The sequence below is a fragment of the Caretta caretta genome, chromosome 4, assembly GCF_965140235.1.
Source record: "Caretta caretta isolate rCarCar2 chromosome 4, rCarCar1.hap1, whole genome shotgun sequence".
Classification (NCBI taxonomy): Eukaryota; Metazoa; Chordata; order Testudines; family Cheloniidae; genus Caretta; species Caretta caretta.
In genome coordinates, this window is record NC_134209.1 from 45,799,045 (window position 1) to 45,823,802 (window position 24,758).

The following is a 24,758-nucleotide window of genomic DNA, read 5'->3' on the forward strand; positions in this document are numbered from 1 at the left end:
TAATGTTTGTGCAACACTTTGAAAATATAAAGCCCTACATATATTCTCAGTTGTTTTAATTATTGTGTTGTAAAACATATTAATGTCAACCTATAAGTAACATTTATTTTAACAGAGACTAGCCATGGAGTAAGATGCCACTCTAGCAGCTGCTCTCCTTCTCTCTCTCAGTGTTTAACCAGCTATACTTCTAGTTGAGCACTCGCAATTCTGACCATTTTCATTAGAAAAAAACAATAATTATCTAACAAGTTCTTGCTTTGCATTAAAAAAATTCGTATTTGTATTTTTCAGCAAGTGTCTACTTAAAAATGTAAACACTGTGGTCCTGATCTTTCAAGGCTTTGTCGTCCAGCCTAGGTCCCAATACAGCATCTATCACTACTCAGCAAAGACCGTAAGCATTTGCTTAATGTTAGGCACATGCTTATGCCCCATAGACTTTAAAGGGGCTTAAACACAGGCTTGAAGTTAAGGATATGCTTAAGTCAAATAGGGATGTACTCAAGCACATGCAGAAATGCTTTGTTAAACCTGGGGTCCTAGATCCTTTTACCAGGAGTAGTTCCATGGAAGTGAATAGATCTCTTAATGGTAGTAAGGACTATGCTCAGTAGAAAGTGTTAGTCCAAGCTGCCTCTTAGTGAATGCACGTAGGAAACCGCATATAAAATATACGGTAGATATACTGCATAAATATGGACATACATAGATATAGACACATAGGTCAGAGTGTCTTTTTTTAAAGAAGAATAGAAAAATCAGATGTGATCTAGGAGAAAGGTGAACAGTTAAATATCTTGCCCCATATTTTTTAAATTACTGCAGATAATTTTGAAAGCATCTGTTGGTTTTTATCACCATCATTTTTTAATGTATGTTTTTTTTTTTCACGTGAGGCAGGCTCCACAATATATGTAAGCTGTTCCCAAATGGATGGTTTTATATTTGCTTTCTAGTATGTTCTTGACTGTCAAAAGGAGAAAGTCTGTTTTGTTAGTTATATGTTTGTCTCTGATATGTGGGCAGAAAGCCTAGCACGCTGTCGTGTATTAAGGAAATAGCAGCCCATTAAGATAACTTGGGTTTTTTATCTATGTCTCATACCCTACTATGACTGAGGAACAATGGCATCTGATATTCTAACACTACTGCTTGCAGTGTGCCAGCCTGGAGCTGTGTGGGAACGGTAGCTGCATGCTTTTAGCTAACAGAATTGTTTTTTGCACAGAATGGTTTTACTCCACTGCACATTGCCTGCAAGAAAAACCGCATCAAAGTCATGGAACTCCTGGTGAAATATGGGGCTTCAATCCAGGCTATAACAGAGGTAGAACAGTGTTTCAACTACAAAAAAATTTCCTTCTGTTCTCCCTTTTCTTCTTCTTCCTCTCTCCGTGTCTTCTTATTCGTGTTTTATTTAAATGAAGAAGCCCGTCAGCCCCTGTGCAGAGGAGTAAAACTGCTATTGCTTTGTTTCACAGTCTGGCCTCACACCAATACATGTGGCTGCATTTATGGGCCACTTGAATATAGTCCTCCTCCTGCTGCAGAATGGAGCCTCTCCAGATGTCACTAACATTGTGAGTATGGCTTGGATTAGAATAATCACTGCATCAGCTCATACACCACAGGACTGAGCTGCCATGTAGCCCAGCCCAAGGTCGCCTTTTAATGGTTATTTATTACTAACTGAACTTCTCTGAAAAATAACCTCACATATTTCTCAAACACCCATAAAAGGCGGAAGCTGGCTATATAACAGGCACTTTAACCCTTTTGTGGTAACAATAGTTTTAGGGGGTTTCTCAGCAGCACTGGGACCCTGAATAGTTTCCTCTGAAAATGACCCTTACCAAGGTTTATCAGGGGCACACTGAAGGGAAGATTTTGTGTTTCCATTTTGAATACTGCAGTTCAAATCCAAAAGGGTAAACATTTTGCTGGTGTCAATGGGCACAGCTACATTGACTTCAACAGAGCAGCGCCATATAAACTGGCAGGGAATTTTTAAAAATTTAAACATAGCAGTTGAAACTAAAACCTAGAAGTTTTAAACTAAAACTGTTCCTTTACCAGGCCACGGATGTATTTCCCATTTAGAAGTAATGGATTTACAATTCTAGAGAACATCACTTTTATTTTTAAAGTCCTTAAAATATGACCTTTGAGAGGTAACACCAAATGCAGGACCTGATTTGCCATGGAAATGAGTGTTTTGTGTACCAAACATCCCGCTATTCTAGAATAAATGAGACCAGGGACATTTCCTGGGGTTATATTACATGTGTTTCTTATTGTTTGAGTTTGTTAATATAACAAACTCAAACAATAGTTACTTGCAAGTGTCTGCTTTTTAAAGCAGAATTTTACCAGTAAATAATATTTTAAACTGCTAAATAGAGGTTCTGAGCTAAATTAGTTAGTAATCCATGTACTCTGGACTCACCACCTTTTCTCTACTAGAAAGGTAAACAAATCTACCAGGAGGTTCCATTAAGTATACATACTGTACTATATTTCTTTTTTTATTTGTTTAATAAGACAAATTATTCATGACACAAATGGTCTCTGCTTTTATACTTTTTATATGGAAGCAATATTTATATAACTATTTTATTAACTGTAAAAAAGCTAACAAGAAATTTTGGAAAAGAAACTAAGTCAAGAAAGGATCTGAACTGATAACAGATATTAATAAATATTTGGATACAAAGTTTAACATTTTACAATTGTTTGTGCTTGGCAGGTGTCTTCGCTTTTACTTAGCAAATCTCACTAATTGTTTTCAAAAGTTAAATTGCTTCACTAATACAAGTATAGAATGGTCTTTATAGAAATCTAAACCTGATAATTTGCAAAATGAAAGGCTTATTCACAAACAGAATTAAAACTTTTTAACCGTACATTCTTCAAATGATAAGATTTTTATATGATCAAATCCTGCAATCAAATCCATTAGGACTGCAAGAATTTGCCCATTATCTCTTTACTAAACATAACTGTTGACCTTATGTAGATTTCAAAATTTATATAAACTGGTGGGTTTATATAAATAAATTAACTCCCAATAAGGAGGGTTTAATTACCATATACGATCATCACTGTGAGTAGATTTGGGTTACTTTTTAACTATCTCAGTAAACAACAACAAAAATTGGTCCTTTTCTGGGCTTGATACATAGACTCAGCTCCTAGGTGAGAGGAGAGAAAGCCAGTGGTATAGTAATTACAGTTTAATCTGACAGAGTGTCAACAATAAGAGCCTTCAGCTGGTAGGTATGGTCCATCCATGGTAAAAAGATGAGGCTCTTCTCTTTATACAAGATTATACAAGTAGGTGGCAAATCAAATGATACTCTGTCATCTGCAAGAGTTCATGTGTATGTAGGACGAAAAATGTTAGACCGCACATTTATCCTGCTGTGCTGTCATAACAGAGAAGACAAAATAGGTCTGTCTATTGCTGCACTATGCCAATACCTGGTATGTCCCAGACTAGCCACATAGAGACTCTCTTGGTATATTTTACAGTACTGTCCATAAAGAAGATGGTACAGTGCAAGATTAAGCCAACATCTCCAACAGCAGGGATTATTTATTAATTTCTAATGTTGCTTTGCAAACATAGGGAAAGAAAAGTAACATCCAGAGCTTTTCATATTCACTTTCTTACCCAGCTCTTTATACTCTAAAACACTTGGACTTCCTGAAATTCATGTATCCATCTCAAATTGTGTGGGCTATAAAAGGATTGAGAGGGACTAGCTAGCATTCATTGCACACCCAGTGCCAGGGACCACAGTTTTTAGAACAATATCCAGGGATTCATATATTGCCTTTACAATGCCCTCTAAAGCTGTCAGCTCCACACAATGCATAGGAAGAGGCCATCTGGAAAAATGTCCCCTTCCATTTTGAAGCTCAGGTGCTCAGCAATCCCTTGAGAATCCTAGGCTCAGTATGTTCTTATCCCCTGGCTATTTTGAAGTTCAAGCTAAAGCACCATTATGTAGAAAACCAGGGAATACCTATGATCAGGAGGGAATTTCATGTGGAATGCCATTTAAAATAATTGTTTGGTGAATATTCCCAGGCAGCACTGGTGGGTTGAGATTTATTTAACATGTTGTAAGACTCTAAGTGTCAACTCTTGATTCCATTGAAGTCAATGGCAAAACTCCCATTGACGACAATGGGGCTAGGATTTCACTCTGACCCTCAATGATGCGGTTACCGTTGTCTGTGGTCACTGGGGTGCCAAGTGAAATACAGTCTCCAGTCCCTCCGCCACCCCCCGAAAAAGACATGTATATACACACTCTTCTGAATTTGTTATTATAGTCAGAGCCTCAGCTAGTGTAAGTGATCTTCACTCTACTGACGTCATAGGCATTTACACGAACTGGAAATGGCTTATTTCTCATGACTTGGGACTCTAAAATCTCTGCTTTTCTGCAGCGTGGGGAGACTGCCCTACACATGGCAGCACGTGCTGGGCAGGTGGAAGTGGTCCGCTGCCTCTTGAGAAACGGTGCCCTGGTCGATGCCCGAGCCAGGGTAAGTGTTTCATTGCAACTTCCATACCTTCTCTTTTACATGTAAACCACAATCAAAACAATGGGTTTACTAAGGAAGGATGTTTTTTCTTCAATAGACAATAAAAGGCCACATGTTGCGTATTTATTTGTTTTTGGGGCTCCACCCTAACCAGTTCTTAATCCAGTTCTGTAATGTAACTTGTTTAGTTGTATTATTACTCTCTTCTAAATAGAGCAGGTCTGACTTAGAATTGGAGCGCCCAGGTTCTAACTCAATAACAGATTCCAGAGCCACATGCTGTAGATTTATAGCCTGCTGCTGTGAGGCAATTCTATTACAGGCAGGGTCTTTAGCTCTGTTTGCACTGGAGCTGAAGGTGTAATTTCTAGCTCGGGTAGACATACCTGCTCTAACTCTGATCGAGCTAGTGCACTAAAAATAGCAGTGTAGCCGTGGCGACGTGAGTGGCAGGATGGGCTAGCTACCCCAAGTACAATCCCATCTGAAACCCTGGGTATGTACTCAAGGCGGCTAGTCTGTCTTGCTGCTCTCACTGGATACACTTCTATGTTTAGCATAGACTCATAGACTATCAGGGTTGGAAGGGACCTCAGGAGGTCATCTAGTCCAACCCCCTGCTCAAAGCACGACCAATCCCCAACTAAATCATCCCAGCCAGGGCTTTGTCAAGCCTGACCTTGAAAACCTCTAAGGAAGGAGATTCCATCACCTCCCTAGCTAACCCATTCCAGTGCTTCATCACCCTCCTAGTGAAAAAGTTTTTCCTAACAGTCAACCTAAACCTCCCCCAATGCAACTTGAGACCATTATTCCTTGTTCCTTCATCTGCTACCACTGAGAACAGTCTAGATCCATCCTCTTTGGAACCCCCCTTCAGATAGTTGAAAGCAGCTATCAAATCCCCCCTCATTCTTCTCTTCCACAGAGTAAACAATTCCAGTTCCCTCAGCCTCTCCTCATAAGTCATGTGCTCCAGCCCCCTAATCATTTTTGTTTAATCAGAGCTAGGATGGGTGTGTCTGCCCAAGATGGAAATTACACCTCCAACTCCAGTGCGCACACACCCTACAGCATGCCCCGGGACCTATTTCTGCACCATTATTGGATTCTGCAACACTACATTCTGTTGTGGAATGATAGTTAGTTTTCAGTTTACCTAGTAAAGGGAATACCTGTAATTCCATGTTGCAATATTTACTTTTGAATAGTAAATGTGCAAGATAATTATTGGAGATAGCTTGTATTATCTGAAGTTTACAGAAAGAATAGATAGAAAAAAATGCAGGTTGTCAAGGGAATGATTCTAGCACATCAGGCAGAATTTCTGTACTGTCTGTTTGTTTAGCTCTGTAACCTCACACTGTGCTTTCTCCCCAGCTCCCTTCAGGGCTCCAGTTCTAAAAGACATTTAAACTCTTGAGTTTAAAAAAGTACAATAATGTAAATGCTGAAACAAAACATCAGAGGATTCTGTCTAATCTAACAGCTGAACTTCCACCATTGTTATATATCAAGTGCAATTCTCCCACTGTACACTAAAATCAATCACATAGTCCTGATTTGTATATGCGTAATGTGGTTTTAAACATTTAATCCTGACAATGCATTATAAGATCTAGATGGAACCAGTTAACACACAAAAGACCAAGCTGTCTAACCACTGGCACTTAAAAGAATTATGAGCCAGATGCTCCTTATGTAATCACTTACAAGGTTTTGTGAATATTTTTTCATTGGCTTTAATGGAAGTTGCATAGGTGTGTAAGATGCATGCAAAATGAGTGTAAACCATTTGCAACCAGGATGAGTGGAAAATTCTGGTTTAGTAGTATTTTACACCCACTTTGCGCAGTATAAATGACTATACTGAGAGAAAGAATGGTCCAATGGTTAGGGCACTGGCCTAGGACTTGAGAGACCTAAGTCCCATTCCCTGCTCTTCCTGTGTGACCTTGGGCAAGTTACTTAACCTTTCTGTGCCTCAGTTCCCCATCAGTAAAATGGGACTAATAGTGCTGCTTTTCCTCAAAGCGGTGTTGTAAAGATAAATACATTAAAGATTGTGAGGCACTTAGATACTATAGGGATGAGGGCCATATAAGTACCTGATGTAGGTAGAGAGATGTGCAAGGCAGTGGAAAATATATCTGAACATGCAATATATCTGAATATATGTGATCACGCCTTAAGAACTTTGTCTTTGGTTATTGGGGAATTGTGTTCTGTTGCCATTATTTGGAAAACTGCAAGCAGACAACAACAATACTGTACTTTTACTGGTTATTCATTACCCCTACCAACATTAGTTATATATTCTTTCACAGGCAGGTCTTTCAAAAGAGCTCAGCACCCAACAGTTCTCTCTGTGCTTAATATTTTGAAAATCTGGCCACTTCATTTAGGTGCCAAAATGGAAGCTGATCTTTGTAAAAATCTAGCCCCAATTATCAGTACTGAACACTTGGAAAATCTGTCCCTCTGTGTTTAAAAGAGCATCTATTTTTAGCCTAGATGTTCCTACAAAAATTAAAATTCCTACCACAGAAACACATTAAAGCAGTTTCTGTGGCCACAGTCAATTCAACAAGTCCCAGGGACATCTTTTTGTTTGATTTCTATATTAGATGATGCATATTTTTGACAATATTGAAAAATCAACTGTAGTTGGCCACATGCAAAATGCTTGGTATATATCAGGTGAAAATATTAAGACTGGGTTGTGCTTTAAATGATGGGAGCAGAGGATTCCTGGGGTTAAGATTCCTACTCTGACATTAAACCCTTCATGCAAAAGCAGAAATATCTTTGGATGGTTTAGGGCACTCAAATATTGTGATTTTTTTTGGTGTATCATTAGTGCACATTTAACCTCAGTCTATACAAAATCTATCTTTTGGAAATCAAACTGAAAGAATATTATACAATAAAAGCAAAATATAATGTCTCTGAGAGCCAAACTCATACAAATGTGAAACATTTGCTTTTCACCAGGGCAGTTTTGTGCATATTTTTCATGCCAGTAAAAGGCAAATTTTGCACCAAGAATAGAAATTTCGCTATAAGTTTGTGGGCTTTAGAAAAATACAGTCAGAAAATTGAGGTTAAAAACAACAGCAAATGTTTCTGAGATGTTTCATTGGAAACTGTTCTGTACAGCAGAATCCTCAAATTTGGCACAGCTCCTCTGAAGAATTTGGCTGTTATAGGGAAGGCTTCAGTTACCAGATTGAGGACTTTTTATGTTTCCTCTGCTCAAATGTTGGACCCAGATCTATGGATGGACAGCATGTGAGTGTATCACTGCAGTGCTTCTGGGATTATTAAATATCCAAGGACTTCATTTTATGATGACAAATGATTGAAGAGTTGCATGTAGTTAGTTTACATTTTAAAATACACCTGGAAAGCAGCAAGAAGAGAAGGAATAGCGAGTATCTAGAAATTGCTTCCATAGGGCCTGACTCTGAAACTACTTGTGGAGTAAGGTGCTACTGAAGGTGAGTAAGGGTTTCATAAAGTAGTAATACAAAGACAGACAAGTAGACTATGGTGCAAGTTATCTACAGTCATATTTAAAGAAGAAAAGAAAAACAATGTTCCTCCCTACATTTCCCCTCCATTTGATCTAATAGCAGATTGTTTAATCGCTGCATTGGTACTGAGCATTCCACTGTGTCCCTTATTCTTTTATATGTGGTGAATGTGTAGAGTCTTCCACTGGAATCCATTAGGATGGGGTATTCAGGTTGCTTCTACCGGCATTAACTGTTCACCTGATTTGAGTTGTAGGAGGAACAGACTCCACTGCATATTGCCTCTCGGTTGGGTAAAACAGAGATTGTCCAACTGCTGCTACAACACATGGCTCACCCTGATGCTGCAACCACTAATGGGTACACTCCACTACACATCTCTGCCAGAGAGGGGCAAGTTGACGTAGCGTCGGTTCTCTTGGAGGCAGGTGCTGCACACTCTTTGGCCACCAAGGTAAGATGAGATGCATTGTGCTAGTCTCCCAATAGGAGAGAGAAGACTGTGATGTGGTTACCAAGCAGGGAGGCAGCTGTATAGTGAGGGAAGCATTTTCACTGAGAAACTGACCTGGTTTTATTATAAACAATAGTAAAACAGATTAAAGCAATATACAGGGAATTTTTCAGATTTCTGACACATTTTGTCTTTCTCTGAAGCCTCAAGTTTTGGTTTAAACTGGAGACAAAATACTGGACTTGATCAACAAATGATCTTAACAAATTTAGAAAGTACTAGGTTCCTATGACAAAGGAACCTCTCTTGCCTACAAGGTGCCCTCTGTGTATCCAAATAAACACGTAAAATCATCATCCCTAGCATTCTTTAAACAAACAAGCCTCCTTAAAGGCCGTATTTCTTTTAATTGTTTAAATTAATGAAAGAACTCTGGTATCTAACAGCTGAAATGAAATTCGCAAAATAGACGTTGCGTACAAATCAGAGTATTCTACAACCAGATTGACATTCAGCGTCTTAGTAAATTAGTAAGGTATTATATCACGTCATGGCATAGTTGATTATGTCAAAGATTGTCCTAAAATGTTCTACAGTACTAGTTTTGTTTGCCTGCCTATTAAAGTGTTAACAGATTCCTAACAGAAGTAATATAAAGGAAAAGGGATATGGGGGATAGAGCGATGAATCAAGAAGTCTTTTCCAAACCCATCATCTGTGATTATGCGATTGCAAATATGGTATCAGGTGGAAAGAAGAGCTCCTTATTTTATAGTTGGAGCTTAAACCTTATATCTTCCAGGGTTTAGAAAATTCTAAACCAGTGGTTCTCAAATGAGAAGACCTGGATTACTGGTGGTGCTGGCTGTTTCCAGATGCTAAATCAATTAAAACAAAGCTAAAACTATACTAAATACTTTCCTAATTTTCCATGTAAGCAATTGCTGCAGGGATGTTGTGTAATCATCGCTAAGAGAAGAGGCAATCTGGAAAGTAATCTTCCTTTGTTAACATGTGATCCATGCTATGGAAAACTTGGGGAACCCCTGGTCCAAACTCTATGCAGGTAGCGTAACATAACTTAATGGCAACTAGAATAAACACCACACATTGTCAAAATGTCAGGCAAATATGTGATGGTGGCTCCTTGGTGATGTTTCCAGGACAACAGTTGCAGATCATCTGCCACCTGCTGTCCTTAACCCTTAAGATTTTCTTATCAACCTGACTTTAACAAATTATTTCCTCAGTAGTTTCTTTTTAAGACAGACATTTTGTCAAAGGTCTAGTGAATCCATATTAACACTTAATAGAAAAGGTGTTTTTAATAAGACAACTTTTCACCCCTACCTCCACAAATGTATGTGTTTACAAAAATTAACTTGATACAGTCCTCCTGTTAGACAATATCTATTTCAGTAGAGCTGCAGAAGCTGTATCTGAATGTAGTGGCTATATAGGAACGTGTGTCTTAACATAGTATCATGCTTCTGGGGAGCTGCTACAATGGTAACACCAAGTTCAGAGCTGTTCTCATTGGATTTAGTTTCTTGCAGATTGTTTGGCCTTTCATTTGCTTCCAGGGACAAATCAATGTAGTGGATAAATAATTAAAAACTCTGTCACCTGTGACAAAGTTCCTCCACTACCTTGGTGGGTCTTGCACTTATTGGCAGATTTGCTCACCTCAGAGATTCACGGCAGCCCTCAGTTTGGCTGTTTTCGTGAACCCACAGTCCAGGTCAACTTCTCCTGTGTCTGACCAGGAGTTGGGAGGTTTGGGGGAACCTGGGCCCGCCCTCTACTCTGGGTTCCAGCCCAGGGCCCTGTGGAATGCAGCTGTCTAGAGTGCCTCCTGGAACAGCTGTGCGACAGCTACAACTCCCTGGGCTACTTCCCCATGGCCTGCTCCCAACACCTTCTTTATCCTCACCCCAGGACCTTCCTCTTGGTGTCTGATAATGCTTGTACACCTCAGTCCTCCAACAGTATGTGTTCTCACTCTCAGCTCCTAGCGCCTCTTGCTCCCAGCTCCTCACACTTGCACCACAAACTGAAGTGAGCTCCTTTTTAAACCCAGGTGCCCTGATTAGCCTGCCTTAATTGATTCTAGCAGCTTCTTGAATGGCTGCAGGTGTTCTAATCATCCAGTCTGTCTTAATTGTGTCCAGAAGGTTCCTGATTGTTCTGGAACCTTCCCTGTTACCTTACCCAGGGAAAAGGGACCTAGTTAACCTGGGGCTAATATATCTGCCTTCTATCACTCTCCTGTAGCCATCTGACCCGACCCTGTCACACACCATAAAACGAAATAAAAAATTGAGCTAGTGAAAAGCTAAGTTTTGGATAAAATTTGAATTGGAGCCTCACCACCCATGCAATGGATATTGCTTAGTAAACTTTTTATGTGGTAAAATGTCATACTGTGGACATATGGAAGACTGAAAGAGAGGATATTTTCTTATATGACACACTCCTATCAAAATATTTCAGAGTGAGTAGTGCCATTACTACTTGTTAAGTCTTATTAGTTATTAATGAATAAAAATGGCAGGTGGCTGTAATTTGAATTGTAACCTGCTAAAACATTCAAAGGTTGGTAGAGAAAAAAAGATCATTACGTGAAAGATCCCAGAGACTTACACTAAAATTTTTGTTTCCTAAAAATTTTTCAGAAGGGATTCACACCACTGCATGTGGCAGCCAAGTATGGAAGCTTGGATGTGGCAAAACTCCTCTTGCAGCGTCGTGCTTCTCCTGATTCAGCTGGCAAGGTACAGTCCTCCACTACAGGGAATCACTGGGTGATTGAATAGCAAAAAAGCAATTATGCTTGGTAATTTGGTGAAAAAATAATGTAAAAGAAGGAAGAAGTTGCATTCACTGTCCAACTTAACTATATTAAAAAAAAAAACGTCTCTCTGGAATGATTTTTACATATACATGTAATTGAGGTTACCTTGCAGTGTGTTTAATTTTTTACTTTTATTACAGCAGGACATGTTGGTGCACAATTATAAAGACTGATATGTTACTGTGGAACAAGAAGTGCCCATTTTGTTAAATTATTCAGGTCATAAAAATCACTATGCAGAAATAATGGGGCAAGACCAGAACTATTACTTTTTCCCATGTTGCAAAGGTTGCTCATACTGATGTTTCTCTGACTTGGCGATTTCAGAACTTGGTTCATGATAAATAATAAATACTGGCCAAATAAAATTCATCCTCAGTTGCTTGCCCTGTTTTAAGCAAAGTACATCATACTAACTGTTGGCTTACTATTATTTTCAGTTTCAGTAAAGTTTCTAAAATGAAAATAATCCAGACTGAGTTAAATGTCATTTTGTTTATGTATTTATTGGCTAATCAATTAATACATTTAATATATATTGATTTGTGACTTAATGGTTGCTTATGCCCAGCTAACAACTTAATTCGGTAACACGCCCTTTACAGAATGGCCTCACCCCACTCCATGTAGCTGCTCACTATGACAACCAGAAGGTGGCTCTGCTGTTGCTGGAGAAAGGTGCCTCTCCCCATGCTACTGCCAAGGTGAGATTTCACAGCCAAGCACCGGCAACGTTACACTCTGAGAACCAGGGGAATAATTTTAAAACCACAACAAGAAACAAAGCAATGAAGGAGCTGAGTCAGCTGAAGGCTGGAGCCACAGTTGTGAACTCCTGGCACCCCAGAAGGTGGATATAGAGGCCTCTGCTGGTAGGAGGCTACAATTGTAGCTGACTCCTGCTTGTTCTTGAGCCTCTCAGATAAAGAGTTGGTGGGTGACCAGCAGGGGAAAGGGAGAAAGAATGCTTGGGAGTTGATGCACAAAGAAGCCTCATACTTTTTCTTCTGCCTCCTCTGCTGCCTCCTCTTCTTGCCCTTCACAGCCAGCCACAGTTTGGAGGGAAAGGAGTTCTCCTCCCCAGATAAAAGCTGGAGGAGAGATGCCTCTCCTTTTGCTTATAATTGTCCCCATCATTAGAATTCTCTTAGAGATATTTTACAACCTCATAGCTAGTTTTGTATCTATAGTTTTCAGGATTTTTGAAGCTATGCACGAATTCTGAATAGCACTTCTGAGACTATGCTCAAGCCTATGAATTGTATCTTCTATGCTCAGGGTTTTTGTCTTTTTGATACTCTGTCTCCTCTCCCTGCTCATTCTTAAAAATAGTGCTGTTTTTTTCAATAGAGACTGTAAGAGTTGTTTTTTAAAGTCACTGTAGAGCGTTTTAGGTGCATATTTGCTTTATAGCATAGCCACTTATAGTCAAACCTTGTTACTGAAATGTAAGGACTGCTGATTATCCAATGTATTGAGAAATATGAGGAACTTCAGTCCATGAGGACACCAGATCAGGATGTCCTTGTGTGATTGAGTTCCTGAGTAAACTTTATGGATCACTCACTTGTCTATTGTCCTAAAAGAGACCCTATTCTGATCTTACTGAAGCTGCCCTGTTGCCTGTTCCAGTTAGTGACCAGATGCAAAAAGACTGATTTTCCTTTTACAGATATCAGTCAAGAGTAACTCCATTAAAGTCAGTGAAATTACACCAGTGTAAAATCAACATGCAAGAAAAATCTGGCCAAAGAGTACACAGCCAATTAGAGTGGCATCTCCATCTGATAGCTAGGCTCAGTGTGTGTCCAATATATTATTACAGACTCAGAGTAGACCCCATACAGTCTAAATGCTTTGGTTCTACCAGGTAAACCCATGGTGACATTCCTTGTGACTGAGTAGAAGGAGCTGTGCTAAGCTTCTCTCAGTCATTCTTTGAATATATTGCATATATGACTGTCTGAGTCCAACTCAATTTTAATGAAAAAGAAGCATAATTTAGAGCTTACTTTAGTACTGCATAGCAAGAAACCTGTATTTGAAACTGTGCGTGTAAAGAGGTTTGCCTGTGTGGCAGGATTAGGGCTTGTATCATTCTCTGATATGTTACAGGAGACTGAAAAAGGAAAAGGGGGGAGGGATATCTCAGTGGTTTGAGTATTGGCCTGCTAAACCCAGGGTTGTGAGTTCAATCCTTGAGGGGGCCATTTAGGGATCTGAGGCAAAAATTGGGGATTGGTCCTTCTTTGAGCAGGGGGTTGGACTAGATGACCTCCTGAGGTCCCTTCCAACCCTGATATTCTATGATTCTATGAAAACACCCACACACGTTTTTATTGATTTAAAATTTTCTGGCTCCTACACTCTGCTCAAACTTTCCTTCAAGAAGTGGCCCTTCTTTTCATTGATGTACAGGGGCGCTGCTTTTGCTGGTGTGGAAGCAGAAGCATTGCTGCAGTAAGAAATTTTACCAACCCTCCCCCCAAACACAAATACTACAAACTTAACAAGGATTCTGGATGCCCTACCCCTAATTATGTCTTTGGAAATGAAATACAGGGAATTAAGTGGAACACCATCCTCTTCTTTCCAAATAAGACAGTATGTCAGTGCACTGAGACTGTACATTATGGTTATTTGCTCATGAAAGAACTCCTCCCTCTGACTGTATTTGCAGCCAGTTGCATAACTGACACAGCTATCAAAGTCACAAGTGCAAACATACATCCACCTCTATACTTTTACATCCAAAGAGCAGAGTGCAGTGCAGAACATGCACCCATCAAGCACCAAAAAGTTATAGCTCATCAGTCAGAAGCAGGGTATTTACTCATTTAGCGGGGGAAATTGCGTGAACTGGAGCCAGTGACAGGAAAATTCTAATGTGTGAAGGCTAACGCATAGTTAAATTCCAGCTTGGGTGGAGGAGAAGGTGGATAAGACAAAGCAGTTGCAGAGCAGGTCCTAGTAAGCTCCAAAATACAATTAACTCTAATCTGTGAGAGTAGAAAATAATACTGGCACCTTATTCCAGGCACCTTATTTTACAGTGTACTGGCTTTTCCTCATTTTTGTGTAACTTCCCTCTCTTTTCTCTCTCCACCCACACTCTAGGACTAGATCCTCAGCTTGTGTAAATCTAAATAGTTCAGTGTCAATTTGTATTAGCTGGGGATCTGGATCTAAGTTCTATTGACATCTGCTGACTACAGTATTCTTGTCAGCATCCATATGGGTCAGCCGCTACATGCATGCATTTCCAAATCATTGCATTTCTGTCTCTATATTCCTTGGGACATCTTATTCTTGTAGAATATGTTCTTCTATATATTACAATACTCAAGATTTCCAAAATTTAGAGTTTGTTGCAGTCTCTCAGTCTTCATTTATTAATCAACAACCACTTTGGTATGTGGAGGACAAGATGCACTTTTTTTGCATGATTACAGTTTCACACATTGAAAAGAAAAATTGGATTTAGAGAACTAAAACCAAACTCATTGTAGGATATGCCTTTGAGTTAAACATTAGAACTGATGGAAAATGGAATTTCCCTCATGAGAAAATTTTGATTTTTTTGGAATGACTTTTCATCCAAAATTTCAAACTTTTTCACAGGAGGAAAATATCTGAAAAATTCCATTTTGGAATAACCAAAACAGTTAACTTTCCAGCTGCCTCCAAGGGGTGCCCAACTTCTCAGGCAGCCAACTCCCTTGGGGAATCAGGCACTATAGGGAGACAGCTGCCCAGGGAGCCTCTTCATGTTGTTCAGCTCCCCAGGGAGCTGGCTTCCCCAGGAGGCAGCTACCCAGGATACTGGGCAGCCAGGGAAACCCAGGCTCTCAGGAAACCTGGCAGGAAAGCACTTTGTCCTGCTTTCCTGGTTTCTGTCGAAAGTTTCCATGGAGTTGACAGATCCAGCTGAATCTTTAGATTCTGTTAGTTCAGCATTTTCTGACAGAAAAATGTTCTGTCTGAACATTTTTGACAAGCTCTACTAAACATAGATTTTAACATATTACTTTATAATGTGCAGTTTGCAATTGGAAAAATTAAAATGGCACTCATTCCCACCAGATAGCATTGAGGCAAGGAGCCCAGAGGTTTAGAAAAAGGACTAGATATGTATGTGGATATTGAAAACAACCACAATACACCAGATAGCATGAGGGTTTATATCCTCTTTATGCTAGTTTGGGGCATAAAGTAACTACTAAATGGCAGGACTTAGGAAGAGATTTCCAAATGCATAGGCTATTCCATAATTTTCCACTTCCTTTGAAGTATCTGGCATTGTCCGCTGTTGGAGGCAGAATACCAATCTAAGTGGACAGTTGATCTCATCTGATATAAGAATTCCTATGTAAAATAATTCTTAAGATAAAGAAATGTCGCAATAGTTAGTTTTTAATGGTTTTTCTTTTCAACATTCCTTCATATTTCTCTTTGCCACCATAATCTGAAAAGTGGACATTTTCTATTCCTCCATAATTATTTCCACTGGAAACTGACTGTAGGATTGTTAAGAATGGGAAAAATAATGACACAGGGTCTAGAGACAGATTGTTCCAAATATTTCTATGAAATAAAATGGAGCACTATTTACTGTGTGATGGATTTGTAAACATCAGAAAAGACTATTAACATGTGGAGCCTGGTTTTAGAATGGATATACCCCTCTGCACATTGCTGCCAAGAAGAATCAGATGCAGATAGCTACCACGCTGCTGAGCTACGGAGCCGAGACCAACATTCTGACCAAACAGGGAGTGACCCCGCTGCACCTGGCCTCTCAAGAAGGTCATGCTGACATGGTTACCTTGCTCCTGGACAAAGGATCCAATATCCATGTGGCAACTAAGGTAATAGTTTATCCCCAGTGGTGAAGGGCATCACGGGGAGGACATCCAATGACTTGCAAGGTGCAATACAAGAAGAGAGCCAGCTGCTCAGAAATAGAGTCCAAACTATACATCCCTATACACATGCAAAAGCTCAAGATATGAGAAGTGTTAGGAAGCAAAGGCAGGTGGGTGAACAGCAGTAGTGAAGGTAGCTGGGGCTGGCAGAGAGAGTGACCCTGATCAGAGGCTGTCTTAAAAGCATATCATTAACAGCTGTGTTGGGTAATCTAAGGAGGATCTTCAGTGGTGTGCCATGTTCAGTGGAAAACGATGTGTGCAAGCTCTGACTGAAAGGTGGGCTTGGAGAAGCAGGCAAGCCAGGGGAAGTTGCTGCAGAACCAGCCGTGGAGAAAGGGTTGTAGTGTTTCCACAGTCCTGCAGTCTTGTAATCTCTGAGCTGTTTCCAACATAATACGAAAGTTGTACATCCTGTCTAAAGGATTAAGAAATAATAGAAGGGAGGTTGCACAAAGCTCTAGGTTCTGTGGGTCATTAGGTTGATCCAGCCCTGTGTGACACATGTCAGAGAACAATAGCTTGAGGGATGAACTAGTGGAGTGCTTATGGCACTTATCCCAATATATTGTGCCATCCAGCTTCCTTGCTGGGATGGAAGAAACTAGTAATGTTTGGCAGAGAATAATGCAGCTTTACTAGTTGCGAAAATAATAAAATAATCCTAATGAAAACCATTCTGATCCATCAGGTTTTCTATTGGAAGTGTGCCAAATCTTTCCTAGAAGTACCTTGATTCCCTCCCAAAAACATTACATAAGACTTTCTGTGATGCAGTTTTATCCAGCCAAAAGATGCTGAACAAAATTTACTCTCACAGGCCCTGGTTCTGCAGCCTTTGCTCAGGAGTAAAAGCTGCATGATGAGGCTCTTGATGTATGAGAATAGTGTAATGCGCCATTCTAAGAAATGGGAAACAAACTGCTTTTCCATTCTCATACTCAATGTATATATTTATATAATTTATTTATATAAGCTGTTACCTATTTCCTGTCCATGCGCTATCCATGTATGCTTTTTTAAAGGTTTCTTAAATTCTCTTTTTGGGCCTCAATTCTCGTCTACAGTTTCCTTTATTTTGACTCCCACCCATAATTGTTAAGGCCCATTCTTCCCAGTTGAGGAAGGCTACATATGGCTTCCAGGGGTCATCCTACTTCATTAGCTGGCACTTCAATTTCTCCAGTGACATTACTGTGTAAAGTCCAGGTGTGGTAATCACTAGCTGAAAGCACCAATCTATAGTTACGATTACAGTTTGCTGTGATGAGCTATTTGCTAGTTTTACATGGATAGAGACCAATTCCCATCTTTGCTTAAAAATCTCTATTTTTGAAATTACAGACAGGATCTTGCTATATTTAAAAAATGATAAACTTGCAAGTCCCATTTCTTTGTTTTTGGTAACATTATAGTTCTCTTTCCATTTCATTTGTAGAGTGGATTGACATCCTTGCACCTTGCAGCTCAGGAAGATAAAGTGAACGTAGCTGATATACTGACAAAGCATGGTGCAAACCAAGATGCTCAGACAAAGGTAAACCACATAATGCTACTGCTTTCCATGTGAACAAGGATGTTATTGTTATAATGGAACATCCCATTGACTGCATAGGTTTACTTTTTTGTGTTATTTTATTGTAGCTGGGCTACACTCCTTTAATTGTAGCTTGTCACTATGGAAACATCAAGATGGTGAATTTCCTCCTGAAACAGGGAGCCAATGTCAATGCTAAAACAAAGGTAAAGAATTTTTCATCACTTCTGGTTTTTTTCTTCAGTGACCAAATGATACTAATTCATACTCCATATGGACAGCTATAGGATTGTTTTCCAAGTAGATCTTTTTACAAATTACGCATGCACGCTAGGTGTCAATATCTGCTGATTTGTGGCTGTGGTGGAATGAGTTCCCTCTGTTCTGCTTCAGGATGCCTTACTCACTAAACTGAAGTCTGGTATATTAACTCTGTGTGTGAGAAGGGAGATCTGTTCTCTTGAGTTTATCCTTTATTTTATTTGTACTGGTAACACATCTGAGCCTGATTTTGATCACATTAGTGTAATTCCATTGACTTCAGCAAAGTTACTTCTGAATTATACCAGAATAAAGCCCTCCAAGGTGTGCTATGTGGAGACAACTCTGCCTCTCTCAACCAGTGGTTTCTGAATCTGCAGAATATATGCTTACACTGAGGGATTTGTGACCACAAAGCCTTGTTGCATCACAGATGCCTTCACATCACCTGCACCAGGAGAAGGCCAGCCCACAAGGGCCCAGCACTCCCTGGCTCCAATTCAAACTGGCTTCTTGTTGGTGGCCTGTAGTCATAGCACTACTGTTCACCTTCAGACTCACACAGTTTCCCTGGTGTTTTGGTGTCAGTGCAAACAGCTAAGCTCCGTTGATGGCTCCAACAACACCTCTGGTGTCCTTGACAACTGATCAGAATCACACAAATTTGTAATTCACTGATCATTCCTGCTGACTCCTCTGTCTCCAGCTGCTTACTTATTTGGTCAATCCACTCCTCAAAGTGGGACAGCATCATGAAAATGAGCCCAACTAAATAGCGTGAACTCCAATGCACAAAAAAACACAGAGGCAGGGGTAGTGTCAGGACATTTCCAGAGAAGACGTAGCCCAGACTCAGTAAGTTAAAACCATAGATAAGATTGTTCAAAGAGCTGGTAGGTATAACACAAGAAAAAAGTTGAAACCCATAATAAAAGCAGACAGCTAGAAACTGTGTGCTACCAAGATGGAATTGAAAGGAGTGTCCTAATTGCCCCTTATCTGTTAGGTGTCACTCTGTATCTAAATGTGTGTTGAACTCATTGGGTCAGGTTCTGACTTCAGTTTCCCTGGTTATTCTAGTTATCTGAAATAATTCCATTTAAAGTTAGTTTAGAGTAACACCAGAGTACCTGAAATCAGTATCTGGCTCATTGGCTTTTTGAAAACATCATAAATCTTGGCAGCCTAACAGATAACCAGCATTGTGGATTCACTCAGTTTAAAGAGCAAGTCCCTCCTGGACAGATTTATAGCTGACAGAACATGTTAGAAGCCGAACAACATGCAATATCCTGAACCTTCAGGATATTGTATGCCATGTCCAGCAGAAAGGTGCTGTGTCTGGACTCAATCCCAAGGGACAGCACTGATATTAAAGTAATGGAAATAATGTGATTGTCAGTATAAAACACCACAACCTATAATAAACCCCTGCTCTGTATCCTACCAGATAGATGAATGCGTAGCCTAAATGTCACAAGGGCAACTAGCATACCAAGCTCATTCTCACCCATCTGTCCATATGAAAGATACGTCATAGTCATAGTTTAAGGCACACACAATTCCAAGAGATCAGTAAGAGTCCTTTAGGCTCTCTTATACATACATAAATGGTACAGTGAAATCAAATTGCTATTTTCCCCCAGTTTATTCTCTGCCTGCTTTCAAAGTCAAGTGCAGATAATTTTGTAAATTAGTTGCCTGACTAGATCCATACAATTCCCCCTCAGATCAGCTTGCTGAAGTGCAGTCTGGCTCTGCTTTTGTATTGTAGCATATCATGAATGGATCATTGGAGTAGATAAATATACAGAATTAAAATATATTTATTGGTACGCAGAACATGCAGACATTTCTCACTGTATCTGTGACACAGTTGGGACCTTTTGTAGACCAACAGAAGATGAACTGCACTGACATTCATAATCAGTGAGACTCGAAGTCAAACAGCTGTTTCATTTAAAATGGACTCAATCAGTGCTGTTAGAATTTACATGGCTTTAGAAATTAGCCCAAGTGTTTTAAAGACAGACTCTTCAGGTACCCATTAAAAACAGAGGGCTGGGAGTCAGAAGACCTGGCTCTGTCCCTCTCCCACAATTGCTCTGTGACCTTGGGCATGAGCATTATGTTTTCTGTGCTTCATTGTTTCCATCTGTGAAATGGGGACGGTAATGTTTGCCCACCTTTATAAAGACTATTAATATTGTCCTATGAAAAATGCTCCGCAAGTCAAAATATTATCATGATTTATTATTTCATTAATCCCTAGAGGGTTTAGAGAAGGTTGCTAAGAATTATTGTATGTGGGTGAAAAGCTGGCATAAATGTGGTTTTAAATAAATTAAATGTCTTGATTAGAGGAAGTAAATTGAAATGTATTTTCTAATCACTGTATTTTTCTCTCCTTAAAAATACGGTAATTACCACTAATAACAGAATGGCTACACCCCTCTGCACCAAGCTGCTCAACAGGGTCACACTCATATCATCAATGTTCTACTCCAGTATGGGGCCAAGCCCAATGCCATCACTGCTGTAAGTCTGGAAACTGTCTGTAGTACTACTGCAATCTGCCACCTGCATGCAGCTTGTTCTCCGGATGGCTCCTTTCTTTCCTGAGTCTGATTGACTCATTTGATTCCTCTCCTCTCTAGCCTTTTGCCGTGGTGAATGTGCTTCTCATACAGCTGGTCATCAGATGTGTGTGTGTGACTTCCTGCCTCCTTTCTAGCCCCTTAAGGTAGCTCTGTTTAGTTGCAAAGCTCTTTCCAGATGGAGAGTTTGTTTGAATAGTGAGTTGAGCATGGGATTTGGAAACAGTAATTCCTGAATTATAATTCCGGGTTGGCCACTGACTGGTTGTGTCACAGGCACTCTGCATCTCAGTTTCTCCATGTGTAAAACAAGGGTGGCAATAAACATGGAAGTCTTATTATTCTCCCGGTGCCTGGCCAAGATGAGGATCTGGACGAAGGCAAACGGACTGCAACCCTATTGTGTATAAAATGAAAGGGAGGCTTACTGCCCAGGATGAAGCACTTAGTCCAGACCCAATTTACACTATCCTTCTACCCATTTGTTTGCCACCTCCTGGATTGAGTTCACTGCCACTCCTGGATTCTTAGGTAGCAGTTATAGCCTGTAGCTTCTAACCTCTACAGACAGCCAGGAGTCTGCAACTGTTTTTCTTTAATGCCATTGTTGTAATAGCCATCTATACCACTGACAACTCCAGTGAGCTCTGTGTACCCAGAGGTTCCAGCTGGTTAAAAAAAAAAAAGAAAAAAACAGGCCTCAGCCTAGCTCCTGAGTGGGTCAGACTTGCCATGAGTGCATAATACAACTGCTTAAATCTGCACTGGCTTCTCACTCAGTCCCTGGAACAATACTCTGGGATTGAGTTATCCAAGAATCCATGTCTTAGTTTATATCCTACATCATCAGCTGGGAGGCTTTTATGGTCAGTTCCTGGGGTAAACACCCCATCAGGGCTTACTTAGTTTGAGGGTATGTTCATTTGATTTCAATCACCTTGTAGAGCCGTCACAGCCTGGGTCCATCATACCTCAAAGCACAGTCACTCCAGAGGTAGCCTGGGCTCTTACTCTGGCGTTACCATCCACACAAAAACATCTCATCCAGGTTGAGTGGTGCATTCAAGTGGGACTATCTGGCACAGTTTGGGGAGGTTGGGAGTTTGGTCTGGGTTAGAGCCCCAGTTCAGCTTTCATTTGGGACTTGCCTGAGTTGCAGTGTTAGCTAGAGGTATATGTAATTCAAGAGTTACCCGAGCCTGATTCCTGTCTACACACAAAAATCTCTCACTTGGAGTAAGTGATGCTTTAAACTTGAGCTAGCTGGACCATCAGGGGATGTAGGTTGAAGCTCAAATGCATCTGATGGTTGAGTAAATAATGCAGTAAAGGTATTCTGTGCTGCTAATCCAAACACTGTGCAGCTCAGAGTGTCATTTTGCAGTATGGCTGCTCTCAGTCAAGAGAGCCTAACTCAAGAGGAGTTAACACTCAAGTGAAGCCAAGGCTTTGGGCTGGAAAGTCACCCACTTTGCAGTCGCTAAAACACTCGAGTGCTTATAGTCCGTCCATGTCTTCCCACAATTTTCACCAAGTCCCCAGAAGGACAGACAAGTACTCCCATTATTACTGCTGTACGAAGAACCATGGGATATGTCCTCAGAAGTCCTAGTGATACACACAGGTGCATATAGCAGCAATAAGGACACAGTAACTTGGATAATGCTTTGCAGTGTGGCAGCTCATACCTGGGGCTGATCACCCAGGTTAACTCTGCAGTGAAGACATACCCTCAGACATTCTTACCTGATGTAGCTTGTGTCTGATTTTTTTTTCTGCTTCTCCTGACAAAAAGCACTGATTTTTGGCTACACGTTGTGGATGGATTTATGCTGTGCTGCTGAGCACTTTTGAAATAAATAAACACAGACCAGATTTTGATACTCCTATTGAGTAGCTTCATTAACTTCAGTGGCGCAGCTCCTGATGTAAGATATGGTTCAGTGTGAGTGAGAATATAACAATCTAGCCCTATATAAATAAAGAATACCTATCCACATCACAAGGGTGTTCTGGGGTTTAACTAGCTAATTAATTCTTTATTTGAAGATTAAAAGGACTATCTAAATACTAATTATTTTTAAGGCTTAGATAGGCATTGAAATTAAAAGAATTCTCCCCAGGTCCTAAACTTGAAGCTTGTTTTGTTTTGTTTCCTGTTGCATCATGAGGTTTTGCATAAGTTATATATTCCCAGAGAGAGCATTGTACCTGCTGCAGATGTGAACTGTGTCTGTCAGATGTTAGACCCTAAAACTTTTTAATGGTTTTTGAATAACCTCCCAAATAATAGAGCTTTTGGAAAAAATGCAGTCAAGGCACATAATGTGTAGTGAAATTTGACAACTTTAGGGTTAAAGCATGCAACACATTTTTATGAGGAATTGCAGGCAGATGTAAGTGTGTTGTGTTACCATGGTAATCAGGGCTATAGTCTTAAAGAAGTTACAAAGACAGATTCAGATGTAATGGTAAAACTCAGTGATTTTCCTAAGCTGTGCCTTGTTTTGGATGGAAATGCTGGCTCATGCAGTGCTGAGAGTGATCTCACTGATTCAAATCACAGTCCTCCCTCTCATTTCTCTCTCTCTCTCTCCAGAATGGTAACACTGCCTTAGCGATTGCAAGGCGTTTGGGATACATCTCAGTGGTCGATACTCTGAAGGTGGTAACAGAGGAGGTCACCACCACCACAACTGTGAGTACTAGATGTGTTTTAATGCTTCCATTCTCTATTCATAATGTTGTCTCTGCTGTACTGCTTCAGACTCCCTCTGCCTCTCTCTTCCTCTTTTTAGTTTAAGTTTTTAAGGCCCTCCTTTGCTTGGTTGTTGCAAATGTATTGATGTGCATATAGATGTGCATACAGTACACAGAATTAATATAAATAGCTCTATAAATCTGAGTTTACACTGTTGAAATAACAGGTATTCAAACCAGAATATACTTTTTAGAGAAGGGCCTGAGCGGCAAATCTAAACTTTCCTGAAGTTTGGGAGTCTTTGTATAGGTTCTGGCCCATTTCTCTATTTTTCTTTTCCATTATCCTAGTTCCTTCTTTTCTGTCTCTCCTTATACTTATACGCTTTCCTCTGTGACACCTGCTGATGCAGAACCACCACAGCAGGCTTCTTAGCAATCAGGCTATGGCAGTCCATGAATGGGTGCCAGACTTAGTGGTGCTCACTAGCAGCTCTGAAGCACATAAATCCTCAGGTTGCTCAAATCACTTCCAGAACAAATAGATCCAGTTTTATTGTAGTGTAAAAAAATCCCAGCTCACTTCCTCAGCCCTCAAACTGACTGGAATCAGGATTTTGATTCTCGGGGCTCATGAGTTGAGCCAAGTTGATGCCTGTGGAATAGTTTCATTTTTCAAAACTCTGTTTACTCTTTTTTTAAAAAAATAATTTAATTTTCGGGAGGACAGTGGTAACCAGCCACTTAGTTACCTGGTCAGAATAGATGCAAACTGTTGTTTTTAACCAGAAAGACAGCTATATTCTGATGCCAAGACACAAGGGGGAGGGGTGGTCTCTCTCACTGGTCACATATTGCTACAGCCTGCCACTGTTTTAGTAAGTCAGAAAAGAGGCCTTCAAAAAGCTGTGTATCACTGAACGCAGTAATGGTACCATTTTATGCATGAATTTGCTTTACTGTCTTTTACCGTGAAAACTTATAAGGACAATGTTTATTTTTTAAAGCATAAAACATTATAAAAATAGAAAGGCTATAAGCATTAGGCACCCCATACAGGCCCCATAATGATAAATCCAAAAATTAGTGAAAAGATGCTACCATATGTTATAAGCCAAGAACACGCACCACAATGGGGATTGGGCGGGGGCAATGAACAAGAGAGAGGAAAATAATTTTGCTTTTACATCGCATGCTGACAGCAAGTCCCTGTTGAAATAAACAGAGTAAGATGGAACAAAATTGGCTTGACATGATGTTATAAATAGAGTGAGCTATGGTTTATTAATGAACTATGAGAAACAGGCTTAGTTTTCTTCTCCAAATTTGAGTCA

At 40.0% G+C, this 24,758-nt stretch overlaps 1 protein-coding gene across 45 annotated transcripts in view; it reads left to right on the forward strand.

Moving 5' to 3' along the window:
- Positions 1–24,758, forward strand: part of ANK2 (ankyrin 2) — a 565,434-nt gene that overhangs the window by 431,545 nt on the left and 109,131 nt on the right. For 41 of the 45 annotated variants that reach the window (XM_048846718.2, XM_075127588.1, XM_048846724.2 and 38 more), the window contains 11 exons: positions 1,232–1,330; positions 1,485–1,583; positions 4,462–4,560; positions 8,353–8,550; positions 11,226–11,324; positions 12,010–12,108; positions 16,075–16,272; positions 17,768–17,866; positions 17,974–18,072; positions 20,567–20,665; positions 23,324–23,422. In XM_048846718.2, the coding sequence (XP_048702675.2) occupies positions 1,232–1,330; positions 1,485–1,583; positions 4,462–4,560; positions 8,353–8,550; positions 11,226–11,324; positions 12,010–12,108; positions 16,075–16,272; positions 17,768–17,866; positions 17,974–18,072; positions 20,567–20,665; positions 23,324–23,422 (1,287 nt within the window). The remainder of the gene's footprint in view (positions 1–1,231; positions 1,331–1,484; positions 1,584–4,461; positions 4,561–8,352; positions 8,551–11,225; positions 11,325–12,009; positions 12,109–16,074; positions 16,273–17,767; positions 17,867–17,973; positions 18,073–20,566; positions 20,666–23,323; positions 23,423–24,758) is intronic. The other 4 variants (XM_048846732.2, XM_048846764.2, XM_075127609.1 and 1 more) reach the window with 1 other exon arrangement.